Below are 13395 nucleotides of genomic sequence, written 5' to 3' on the forward strand. Positions count from 1 at the left end.
GAAAGGAAACTGGGAATATCTCTTCTGGTACTGCTGTGATGCCCCCAGTCTAATTCGTATGGGGTCATTAGGAGGTGTGAAGAAAGTGAACCAAGGAAAACCTTACTTTCTGCATCTCTTTCCTTTCAGTTTGTTTTGTTGCCAGGCATATTAGCATTAAAATAGTGTTTTTATTTTTAGGAATATATCTTTTCCTAGTGATAGTCCCCTGTCAAAACAGTAACAATCTGTAGAAGCTGTCTGGATGGAAATGCTTTGCTTTATGCATATAAAAAGGAAAGAAAAAAAGGCACGAAGTCTGCCACTCTGTTGCATTATGTGAGGTCAGAAAAGGAAGGGCTCCTGTTTTGCCTTGGCGAGTCTTGTGCCACTGCGCATCCTGGAAATTATTCCAGTTAGATTTTAATCTCAGTTTCAAATACTGATACCACAAAGGTAAGCTTGCCACTCTTAGCTCTTTACAGACATACAGTGTCAGGCAAGTTATTTAATATATTGTGTACTAATTTTTCCTGCTAAGTACTTACTGTTTACATTGCAGGAGTGTCCAAACATGCCTTGCACTGTATGAATGTGGTAGGAGAGCAGCGCTCTGCTAAACAAATATTACAGGTGAACAAAAATGGCAACAGGGTGGTAGGTTGCAACCGAGTGTCAGAAGAGTTGACAGAAGGGTCGAGGTGACAAACCACCACTTCCCTCACTAACCCCATGTGCTTGAATTATGTCCATATTGTACTCTCTGCCTTCCAGTGTGTTCAATGGTCTTTGTCTCATCTAATCTAAGCTGTTTAAACACAGACATCAAAGCTGTTCACTGAGCACCTTCTATAGTCAGTGCAGAGACAGGCAGCTGAAGAAAGTGATTCGTCCCACTTGCCTGAGACATCTGTCTCAGGATAGGATGGGTTGCTTAAAGAGGGAGTCAGATACCTAAAATTAAGAGTGATGGACCCCATCTTCATTTTGAGCTTCTCACTTCCTGCTGCTTCAATTTTCTATATTTAGTCTGGCTTGATACCTTTTGTTTTGTGCTTAGTGCTTGTAGGTGTTAAATGGGTATTACATCTATTCTTAAAATTTCCTTATGTTCAGCTTGAATTTTGCTTTACATGTTAAATTTAGATTATTATTTCTGTTTTCCCTCAATTTCCCACGTTTGTTGGAATGCTACCACACTTATTCCCTGTTCACAAGCATTTTTAACCTTTAACATGGTTCTGGTTGTTTCACTGTGTGTGTGTGTTTTATTGGTAGGTGGTGTTAGGGGTGCGGAAGAAGTTCTGGAAAAATGGGAATAACCAGTGGAGGAAGAGGAAGAAGAGTATGGTAGGGGAGAAGAGAACAGGAAGCATGAAGAAAGGGAGGGATGAAAAATCAGATATGTAGATGAAAAATTAGATTTGAGCCAGCAATGTGCACTTGTAGCCCAGAAGGGCAATCATACCCTCGGCTGCATAAAAAGAAGTGTGGCCAGCAGGTCAAGGGAGGTGATTGTGCCCCGCTACTCTGCTCTCATGAGACTCTACCTGCAGTACTGCATCCAGCTCTGGGGCCACCAGAAAAAGAAAGGCATGGACCTACCTGTTAGAGTGGGTCCAGAGGAAGGCTACAAAACTGGTCAGAGGGGTGGGACACCTCTCCTACAAAGAAAGCCTGAGTAAGTTGGGGTTATTCAGCATGGAGAAGACTCCAGGGAGACCTTATTGCAGCCTTTCGACGTAAAGGAGGCTTATAAGAAAGATGGAGAGAGACCAGAGCCTGTAGTGACAGAACGAGGAGTGATGGTTTTAAACTGAAAAAAGATAGATTCAGATTGGACATAAGGAAGAAATTCTTTACTCTGAGGGTGGTGAGATACTGAACAGGTTGCCCAGAGAAGTTGTGGATGCCCCCTCCCTGGAAGCGTTCAAGGTCAGGTTTGCCAGGACCTGATCTACTGAAAGATGTCCCTGCCCATGGCAAGGGGTTGAGCTAGATGATCTTTGAAGGTCCCTTCGAACCCAAACCATCCTGTGATTTTATGATTCTGTAAGGAAAACAGGGTCTGCCAGCATCAGAGATAAAGCAGATGACAGTAAATGTTACTAGTGTGAATTTGTGGCTCAAGAGTGCTGCTTTGGGAACACGCAGCTGTGTTGAGACCTTACAGGCTGTAAGAGTTAAACAAGAGGTATTTGAGAACTGGGGGCTTCCCTTTGTTGTGACAGCTTTCTCTAGGACTGGATGTGTGGTGGCACCTGTGCCTCTCTGGGGACTGAGAGCATGGACCTCCTGGAGAGTTCATTAGTGAACATTCATAAAGTGCCTTGAAATGAATGGAGGCAGATGAACTCAAGTGTCGCTCTGTTACAGAAACCCCATATACCAAAGGCTGTCATTGCTGTCCAAGAAGGATGCAGCCTGCAGCACCCCTTGCACAGCAGCACATTTGCAGATGAGGGTGATAAACAGCTTTTCCTGTGGTGTTAGTTGCCTGCTAACTACAGCAGCGTGGAGTAAGGCACACAGTAACACTGAAGTCAATACCAGGTTATCTTTGAGAGTTCACTTTTCAGTGAACCTTGGCAACACCTTTGCAGAAGTTACTGTACAGAGTTTTTATATTGTAGCCACATTAGAAGCCAGCATTTCCATTGTTTTATTTCAAGTTGTATGACATCAGGAACATGCTTGGCGTGTTTAACATACATGTGTTAGAAACTTTTGGTATATGTAAGAATGATAAATGTCACCTGTCTTATATTTTAGTCAGGAGGCTTTGCAACCATCTTCAGTGAAGACATGCCACAGGTAAGTTGATGTCATGTGATATGCCTTAATTGATAAATATTTTTTCAAGGGTGATTGTATCCCTTATCTCAATGTTGTCCTAGAACACATCAGATTGCATTTTCAATATGTTCCCTTTCCCCCATGAGGAGGGTTACATGGATTTATATAAAAAAAAAATTGATATGTAAGATGCTGTTACCCAATGTTTATTATGGCTTAAATACAATAAACAGAATCTAGTCATGGGAAATAACAGGCAAACTTAATTATTGGCACTACTTTGTGTATATTTCAGAAAAGGTATGGTCTGCATGTGTGTATTCTGTGTTGTACACAAACACAAATGCATCTTCAGTAAAATCCTGAGACCCATGAAATGAATGTGAAATTCCCACTGATTTAAATGAGGCCATGATCTTATCCCATATGTTGCTTACCATTTTTCTGAGCATTAAGAATCCATCATAGCCAAACTACAGTTTGCTTATTTTTGTTTAACTATTCCAGAGCAGAGACCAAACAAGCAAGGATGAAAGCTTCAACATGTTGCATGCTTTAATTTGTAACAAGAACTTTCTTGTTACTCTCATTCACACCCTTGAAAAGCAGAAAAATTTCTCTGTGAAAGACAGGTATGGTATGATTATGCTTATCATCTTCAAGACAAAGAATTCGCAGGAAAAAAGAAAATGGATTGTAGCACACAAATGTATTTTCTAGTTCTTGCAAAACAAGCTTGCATTACTCCAGAGCATTTTTCCATCTCCGTCTGCACACACTGAGGAAGAAAAAACATTGCCATTGAAACAAGCCATTAAAGAGAAATCAGAATGTTTGTACATGTAAACAAAGAGGCAAAGGAGCGGAAAAACTCACTTCAAAACTGTAAACACTTCCTGCAGTTAGATCAACAGTTCTACAGTTTAGAAATGTTCTGTCACTGAAGCAGGTGTTGTTCTGCAGAATTAGAGACACAAATTCTGTGTTTAAAAAATAATCACAAGAGCAGATGGACTTGCATTTTTTTATATTTTTGTAGAGATCAGTGGACAGTTTCTGTGCCTGAGGAGGAAAAAGTTAGGATATGAACTGCACTAAAGTGTGTTTAATTTGTTAAAGATAACTGGGAAGAGAAATTCCAAACATTATAGTTGGTGTTTTTTTTAACAGGTGCTTGTTTGCATCCTTCTTGACTATTGCACTACAAACTAAGCTAGTTTATCTAACCCATATTTTGGAAGTGTTGACAAAGGACTTGATGGAGCAATCAAGCAATGTGCAGCCTAAGCTCCTGCTCAGACGAACTGAATCTGTGGTAGAAAAATTGCTGACAAACTGGATGTCTGTCTGCCTTTCTGGATTTCTCCGGGTACGTGTACATCTTTTCACTACATAAGATACACAGAGAATTTTTGTAACTGATTTCTTCCATAGGAATTGTTAGAGGGATCGGTTTAAATCATCCAATCTAACATTTAACATTATTAATGTGCACTCTTCTAGTTTAGGTGACTTAGCTAGCTAGCATCAATGGGATGTAGGAAAAGAGCGCATCTGTAAGGAATGATGATGTCATTTATTTGGCTGAAATTTGGGTAATTTTGCCATTCTAGCATATCCTTTTCTCATGTCAGACATTATTTCATCTCCATGAGATGTGTTGCGATCATACTAAAAGAGTGACACACTTGTTAAAATGCAGCTGTACCTTTCTATGCAAGCTGTTGGAAAGCTACCACATAATGGAGATTTAGGGAATACGATCTTTTGGAAAACTAAGCTTCTTTCCAAACTTTTTAACCTCCAAACAACGTTGCAGATTTCAAGAACTAAATGACTTCAAGTGGAAACAAAATAAGCATTTTCTTTCATTTACTGTTTGTTTAGTTCAGCCCACTTGGTACCACTTCGTTCTTGGTTTCAATGCTTCATTGTGCTTCCTGACTCTCTTACCAGCGTGATGGTATTGCGCTGTTGGTATCACTCATATCAGTCCTTGCATTAATACAGCAGCAGAATTGTTTGAGGCTCAGCAGCTCGCACTGGTTTCCTGAAACCCAGGAGAGACCCAAGGAACTGTCAGAGATCTGTTCTCCATACACCAGTCATCTTTGCAGAGCTGTGCTAGTGAGATGCCTTAGCCAGGCTGCAGGAATGGTGTCATGTGGAAACACAGATCCGTCATTCTGTTCTCAGGTGCTTTCCTGAAGCCTGGGGTTCAAGCAGGAGAGGAAGCCCCAGTTTCATCCCCTCTTTTGCTGATACACCAGTGTGTGTGCCACCACCTTGCTCCCAAGGCTTTTTTTCAGGGACAAGGGGAGACACCAATTCAAAAGGAAACTAGTCGTTAGCTTGCTTTCTCACAAGACCGAGAAAGGAAACATTAGCTGAACTATGTGTGTGAACGTATGCACGTGTCACCCCCGACCAGCTCTTTGGTGGAACTAGGAAGCATCTGGCAGGTGGAGTAGGAGCAGCTTGTCTGTAGCGTGCTTTGTGCACAGCAAGGGACTGTGAGCTATCTTGCTGCACACTCCAGCTGTCCCTTGCTATTTGCATGAGACTTCCACACTCAAAAGCAAAGGATGGAGGTTAAACAAATAACTAGATAAATCTGCTCAGAGGGATTTTCTTTTCTAATTGCAAGATAACAAGTTAGTTAAAAGGAGATAACTTAATTTGTTACACTTGATTTTTTTCTAGTTATTCATGCCCATTTAATGATTACAAAAATAAACACATTCCTCGCATTTGTTTCATGTTCTAGGAGACAATCGGTGAACCTTTCTATTTGCTAGTGACAACTCTCAATCAGAGGATAAACAAAGGACCTGTTGACGCAATCACTTGCAAAGCTCTGTACACGCTTAACGAAGACTGGCTGCTGTGGCAAGTGTCTGAATTCAAAACAGTGGTATGTTTGCCAGTTTGTGTTCCCTCCAAACGTGGACAACTACAATGTTTTCTCTTTTTCTAGGAAGCTAAATTAAGGCTCTTAGACACTATGGTGATGGTTAAGTATCTATATAATAAAATTGTTATTGCTGACAAAGTTTCAAAACACAATAGAGTTTTAACTAGCTGATGTTTCACCAGTATACATTTCACAAATAGCACTCACTCCTTACTTCACAGCATGCTTTAATCACCAAAGGTTAGGTTTAATGAAGTCTCAGGGTATTAAAATTCTTTCTTACTTTAAAGTGTACTACAAAAATATAAACATATGCTTAGAGTTTAAACTAAATTACACTTTTCCGATGAGTGACAGAATGGAATGCAGAGGTTTTATTTTTCTATTGTGTTTACTTGTGGCTAATCTTCAGGCAGCAGTAATTTGCTGAGAGTTTTCATGTTATTAGCTCCAAATTATCAAGGTTACAGTGTGGTGGATTTTAATGAGTTGCTCGGTTAAAAACATGGGTAGTCTAGCTAAGTTTCTGAACTTCACCACAGATTTCTTGCCTTTCTCAAAGCAACTACAAAGTGCTTCTTATTTTACAGTTACACCCAGAATTCTTTGAAAGCTGGAATTACTGATTGTCATTCTGACACTGAGGGGAGAAAGGAAAGCAAGGATTACTGCAATTTGGAGCATGTAAAAATGGTGACTTTTTGAGTGGGAGGTCTGAAAAAGGTTTTCAGAATAACCAGACCACTTTTTTGTCCAGAATTTCCAAGTGATTTTGAGTCTGAGAACTCAAAAATCTGCATTTCCAGTCATTTCCATAGCTTGCTTCCTTACTTCTTAACTCCTGGCTTCCTTTTAGAGTTACCAGACATACTTAGGAATATGAGAAGTGCGACTGAATAGTTCAGAGCCTGGGAGCAGAAACTGCCAGGGCAGCAACTGCCGTGGCAGGGACACTGCAAGTGCTGGTGGCTTTGGAGAATTCAGTGCTTTTCAGAGCCCATATCCTGAGCCTCAGGTAGGGCTGGAGCTTCCAGGTCTGCCCATCTTCCATTTTTTCACCAAGAACCTGGAGGTCCTAAGATGTCACATACTGGAGTAGACTACATGACCCTAGAAATTTTAGCTGGTCAGCAATCTGTTGAACTTAGGTCACTGGGTCACGTAGGATGCTCATTGAAATGACAACCTTTCTGTGAAACATTTCTGAATTGTCATTTTCTGCTGAAAGTTCTTGGACTGACAAATTTATAGTCAAGTCTTCTTGTAGGTATTTACAAAGCTGTGGTTGGAAGCTTCATTTGAAGGTACTTTGAGCTAAGTTACCACAGTGCGCATTTGGAAGGGAAGTTTGTGACTAAAAATTAAACATATAATACTGTATCTTTGGTTTTCTTGTTTGTGCGCTGCATTCTGGCATGCATTTGGGATCCAGGGTAAGTTTAAATATATTGCTATATATAGCCATAGGATGCAAAACCCAGTAGTTAACGCAGAGCAACAATTTTCAAGCGAGCTCTATATGCCTGTTACTAGTACACTGTGCAGGAACATCTGGTTCTGTGGAATTGATTGACTTTTCATATTTATAGCACAAATTCAAATTGAGAGCACCTTTGGGGGAAGAGATGACTCTGAAACTACTGAACACTGCCTTAAATACTTTTCCTAGTGCTACTTCTATGCATGCAGTCGCTGATAGGGTCTTGTGGGTAGCCTGCAGTGAAGAGGAGAGAGAGGAAGTGGTCTGAAGGACTTGGTATCAGTGGGGAAGGCTGTCTGGGCATGGATGAGGAAGTGAGAGAGCAGATAGCCTTTCTCAGACGTTGTTTGTTGCCTTTGTACTTTGTATTCCTGCTTTTAAATAGTGGATAATGATACTGTTAGAGGGTTAATAAGTCAGCTTTAGGAGATAATGATACTGTTAGAGGGTTAATAAGTCAGCTTTCCCCACTAAGGTCCAGCGGTTTATTGGACTTAGTTGAGAAGTGGCTGAATGTTCTCTTTAAAACCATCAGAAGAGGAGAGAGGATCCTGCAGTAACATTACAGAGATGCAGCCCAAGGACTCTAGTTCTGGCTGGAGAGGGAAACAGTTTTGTTTGGTGTTTTGTCTAAGATTTATGCTGGAAACTAAAACTATGCTGTGAAAGAGATTTAGGTGGAACAGTGAGGCTTTCTGGGCTGGGGAAGCAGGCCAGCTGTGCACATTTTCTCTTCAAGAATATCATTTAAAAGGATGCTAAAGTGGAAGGAGGCAGCTTTTCTTCTTTCACTGACACCACTTCACATGTATTGCAATGACATGCAGAACCTGTGAACATATAGACAGGCAACCAAGTATTTTCTCTTCCTTTAGAAGAAAATTTCTGCCTAAAGGATTGCAGATTTTGTTTTCTAAGTGGAATGAATTCTGAGCTAAGCTTTCAACTGCATTTGCACATTTGCTCACTGCAGTTACATTTTGAGTCTTGCAGTATTTTGTTGGTATTTTATTTTGCTCCTTTCCACAGTCCCACGATATTCATACATTAAAACCTACCTGTCCAGAGCAAAGTATAAAACCACAAAATATAAAAAAGGGTGATAGAAAGATACTGATGCACATCTGCAGACACTCAGTGTCCAGATTTTTAAGCTATGTAGGCACTCGAAGACACAGGGATGCATCTGGTAGGGAGTTCAACTCTCAAATCAGCAGCAAAGCACAAACAAGGGTCTAGGCACTCTGCGTGTGAATCTTTCAGTTCAGAACTGAAGTTCCAAACCAATAAAAGCAGGATACAGACAGGCTCCTAAAAATCAGTGGAGAGCTCCACAGGTCTTCTAAACACACCACTATGCTGATAAATTCTTGGGGCAGGAGAAGGAAGAAGCACTGGGCATAGAGAAAGAAGAATGGGAGAGATTTTCTAAAATTCCAGCCATTTGTAACAGGAAAAAAAGAGAACTAAGAAACATGTTGGTTTTGAATTATATTAGAGCTGTCTCTTGGCTGGGCCCCATGCCTTTCCTAAAAAGGCCACAGACATTGGGGCCAGCCAACCCCCTACTGTTACCCCTCTCTGCTGGAAAGCATCAGATATTGAACAGAGCTGGGCTGCTGAAGTAAATACTCAAGCAGAGGAATTGAAGGAAAGATGCTTCTAAGAGCACTGGTCCAGTATGAGCTGAGAAGTTGTGTGATTTCACACTGTGCTTATATTTGAGTATTGAGAAATAAAACTGCCTTGAAAGAGACTTGGATGTTGTGGAGCCTTTTCACAGGCTGAGGAAGCAAGCCTGCTTTCTCACAGGCAGACAAGCAGCTGCACCCCTCGGTGGATAATTTGCTCGATGATTGATGAAGAAGCACGGTGCACAGCTGAGTGTTAGCATTTCACTCAAATGTTTCATTTTAAATAGAAAAGCTACACAATGCCAACCCGGCATGAGAGAGGTTCTTGGTGGAATCTCACCTGTGGAAAACCAGGGGAGACTTCTTCATGGGGTAGACTTGGTGCTTCAACATTCTTTTGAATAGTTGCTGCTTATTTTAAAAAAGGGATTTGGGCTGTTGAATTCTTTGCTGAAATGAGTTTGTATTTTTAGATGGGAAGAAATTATCTGATTCACCTGTTCAGCCAACAGCCTTTTATTGAAAGTGAAGCAAAGTCACGTGGTGGAAGGTTGTTTAAAATGTTCAACTGCTTTATGAGTTAAAAGAAGTGGGATGGCTGTAAGGGAGTAAAGCAGAGACAGGGAACCCAATTTCCTAATAAGACACCATGACTGTGGTATTATTAGGCAAACTTTGTGAGAAATAAGGAAGCTATTAAAAACATGTGACATATGGGGATTTTCATCAGCAGAAAAGGACACAACAGCCCTCTTGCTAGGAAGCGAGCAGTGCAGATGTTGGCTATAGGAGAGTCTTCTGAATTAGATACAGATTGAGTGCCATACTGTAGCATTGAGAGTACAACCCTTGCTTTGCATAGTGCCATCTAGCCTAAATTTAACTCCTGTAATATTTTCTATGCCAATTTGTGAGCTGTTCTATAACCTCTTCATGGGTAACCGTTTTGGCTGCTACAGAAGGATCATACAATAAGTCTGATTTTTCCTGTTTGTTGTATTTCATAGTCTCGGAGACAGGGGAGTAGGTTTAAGGCAGTTTCATTGTGCTGTATGTCATGGTACTGTCTCCTTTACATAAATTCTCTAACGTTTACCAATCAAAAGTTTTTCTTGGCTGTCTGATAATGGAAATATGTTTTGTTCAGATGCATAGCTGAATAGAGAACAGGGTAATGAATAAGAGCCCTTGAATATCCCAGATGATTTTTCTTTACTTCTAAGAAAATATGGTATTATCACATTTCTTTATTAAACCACGTCTCATTTATTATCTGCTATGGTTATTAATAGCTTTACTAAATAATTCCTTGTTTGAAATTCATTTTCAGGAAAACTACAAATCTGAAGAAGCATCTGTAAATGTTGTCTTCAAATGCCATTATTTCTGTCACTGCACGAGTGAAAAAATGTTTTAAAAATTTGTTTCTGTCTTTTACCTAGGTTCCAAGCTAGTTCCTATACAAGTAGTCGCAGATGCTTGCCTTGTTCTCCTTAAGTAGCCTTTAATGATTCTAGCAACCTGTGTTAGGCCTTTGCTGAAGAGCGCTGTGACTGTGTTGCTAATCACTAATTTCTAGTGCATGAAGTCTCAACTCTAGATGTTCCTAAGTTGAACCGCATGTCCTGTAATTTCATGCTGAATCTTTTCCAAAGTTAACTTGTGTTTTTGTTTCCTTTGCAAAGTAAGAGAGCTTAGAAAAGGGCCTAGTGATGTTTCTTTGTGACTCCCATGTGTCCACCTGTGATTTCTCTTAAATGTTTTCTGACCTTCAGAGCTGATCATAAAAGGGCTTTTTCATAATTTTACAGTCATTTCTGATTCTTTTTCCAGTTCTACACTGTGTGTCTAAATGCAGTGATTGTGACTGTCAGCTTCTGATTAATGATTTCTAAAGCCAGGGATTGTGCTGTCAGACAGGTTGAATCTGATTTATGAAAACTTCAGCTACAGAGGGAAGACTTAATAATAATTGGCTTTCCTAGCTCCCCATCAATTGCTTCATCACTTAAGATTAACTTCTGTAGGGAATCATATCAACAAAACTGTCTGGCTCTCTTGGTTTAGAAAGTCATATGTGTTTAAATATTTCTTTCCATCTGACCACTTCTTTAAGTCATGAAGTGTCATTATTATCCTCATATTGTGGATATTTTCAATTAAGGAGTCCATAAATGACTTGTATTCCACCTACATAAAGGATGACTACTCTCTTTTTACAGTCCTTTTTCCATTACATGCTAATAACTGAAGAGGCTTCACATTTATGTGCAATCTGTGTGAGAGCATTTGCTGAAAAGGAAATTCAACAGAGAAAAAAGACAGTTTCTCTTGACAGTCTGAAAGGAAGAGGAAGCGAAGGAGAAGCAGGAACATGAATATTGCAGTGTAGGAATAATGTTAGGAGGAAAGGATCAACTAAAGGCAGAAATGCTTCCAAGGATGTAAAGACAAATCAGCATCAGTTAAAGTGTGAGTAGCTACTCCAGAAAGGTCACTTTGGAGACTAGAAGAGACAAAGACTGATTAAAATTAGTTTTCCAAAGACAAAATACAGTTAGTCCATGTCCACATTTTTATCCTACAAGACCATGACCTCAGGGCAGTCAAAGTCAAGGACAGGACTGCTGTCTGTTCAGTTGGTCTGTGAGCCTAACCAAGCATGACTCTCTCATTTCTGTGCCAATATATTTTTTACTAATTTTCCGCATGAAATCCCAACCTGAGGCATGGCATCCAGTCTGCTTCTCCTTCTGCAGGCATCATTCCCACATTTCCTCCTTTTCCATTCCGTCTGTCCTTTCCATGGATTCATTTTCCTCACAATTAAACATCTCAGTGTCATGATTAAGTTATTCTCAGTTACTTCAGTTACATCCTAGTCTTTCTTAAATCCTGATCTTCATAGTTTTGCAACCCAGCTTTTAATACTCCTTTTGCTTCTGTAGAAACAGTAAAGTTAATTTACATCTCATTGACTACTTTTTTTCACCACCAGTGTGTTGTAGTTTCCACTCTTGCTGGGTAATAGAGCAGCAAAGAGCATTCTACAACTATTAATAACTACCCATTTTTCTAAGAAGAGAGAAAAGTTGTCCCTCCAGCAACCTGGACAGAAGTTCTTTCCTTCACATGACAGCGGGGAAAAAAAATTTTTTTAGTTGCTTCCTCTTTTAATAATCACTCCTTCACTCAGTCACACCTGCAGCCCTCTCATTTCAGTCAAAAGATACATAGTAGACCAGAAGTGTCCAACAGCCAGAATGGTTCAGGTACACAGATCTTCTTATTCCACTTGCAGTCAAGTGCCAGCACCTAAAACACTTGTTTTAATTCTGTCCCAAGACATCTCCAGCAGAACATCTGTATCCATGTAGCTGAACAGCGATTTCTCTGCAAGGAGCAGGCTGCAGCAATGGAAATGATTGCTATTATCACTTGGCACTAGCGGTTCTGTGCTTATCCCTTTTTCCGTGCCTTTTGGCAGTTATTCTGCCTGACCTGACCAGAAGTATGACCTGACTAAACACATTCCCTGGAGACGGTCACCCAGTCTCATTGGCACCTCCCTCTAGCCCATACTCACCATGCAGCCTAGCAGCTGAGTTGTGTCCCAGCTGAGAGCAGCTGTTGTAACTGCATAAGTTGTGTGGGTATTTGACCTGCAGTAGTAACTGATAGAATAAACCACACTTCGTGCAGATCTGGACCACTTTGGGTTTGGTCTGCTGCAACGTGCTTTTTCCCTTTCCACTGCTTCTGCAGTAACCTTGTCTCTGCTGTCTCTAGAGACAGGACTGTATGCAGACAAACACTGACTGACGTCCCCAGGGGAGGTGTATTTTTTTGTACGATATAAGGCACTCAGCATAATCTGCTGATGTAAATACGCATTTTAACATTGCTTCCTATCCACTCAAAATCAATTATGCTTACCATGACGACTTACTTAGCAACCTTATCAGATCTCTAGTCACTTGCAGTTTTGCTTTTAAGGCATTCATTTTAAATAAAAGATCTGCTTTTTTTAGAACGTGCATTGCAATTTTTCCTGATCTCCTGTCTTTTTTTGGTAATTCACTGAAATAGATTTGCACAAAAGCAGAATACAAAATACACTTTTGGAAATATATAGCTATGTATCTTTGATTCTTCAGACATGAGGAATTATAAATGCTTCATTGTGTAATTCCTTCAAATAATCTTTGTTTGAAATAGCTTTAATAATAAATGTGCTGAAAATCTCTCAGGTTTGCTGTCAGGAGTTTGCAGGTTTCCCACGCCAGGAGTTCCCTATAAATCAGAATAACATGTTTCTTTCTACAGACAGTGAACATTATCTTTGAAAAAATCCCGGAAAATGAGAGTGAAGATGCCTGTCAAACTATCCAAGTTAATGTTCTGGACTGCGACACCATAGGCCAAGCCAAGGAGAAGAGCCTTCAGGCTTTCCTTAATAAAAATGGCTTTCTCTATGGTCTTCAGCTGGATGAAATTGGTCTTGGTAAGAGAGTGTCACTGTGTTATATTTTCATAGAGTTCACTGCTCTGTGGAGTTTTTTTGTTAGGAATTTCTACCTTTGGCTTTGATT

General features: G+C 40.2%; 1 protein-coding gene across 1 annotated transcript in view; it reads left to right on the top strand.

Annotated features, from left to right (window-relative positions):
- Window positions 1-13395, top strand: part of PLXNC1 (plexin C1) — a 72880-nt gene that overhangs the window by 42713 nt on the left and 16772 nt on the right. Inside the window, exons 18-22 of the mRNA XM_074870760.1 lie at window positions 2752-2793; window positions 3283-3407; window positions 3946-4144; window positions 5543-5689; window positions 13130-13307. Coding sequence (XP_074726861.1) covers window positions 2752-2793; window positions 3283-3407; window positions 3946-4144; window positions 5543-5689; window positions 13130-13307 — 691 coding nt within the window. The remainder of the gene's footprint in view (window positions 1-2751; window positions 2794-3282; window positions 3408-3945; window positions 4145-5542; window positions 5690-13129; window positions 13308-13395) is intronic.

The sequence above is a fragment of the Strix uralensis genome, chromosome 5 (genome assembly GCF_047716275.1).
Source record: "Strix uralensis isolate ZFMK-TIS-50842 chromosome 5, bStrUra1, whole genome shotgun sequence".
Classification (NCBI taxonomy): domain Eukaryota; kingdom Metazoa; phylum Chordata; class Aves; order Strigiformes; family Strigidae; genus Strix; species Strix uralensis.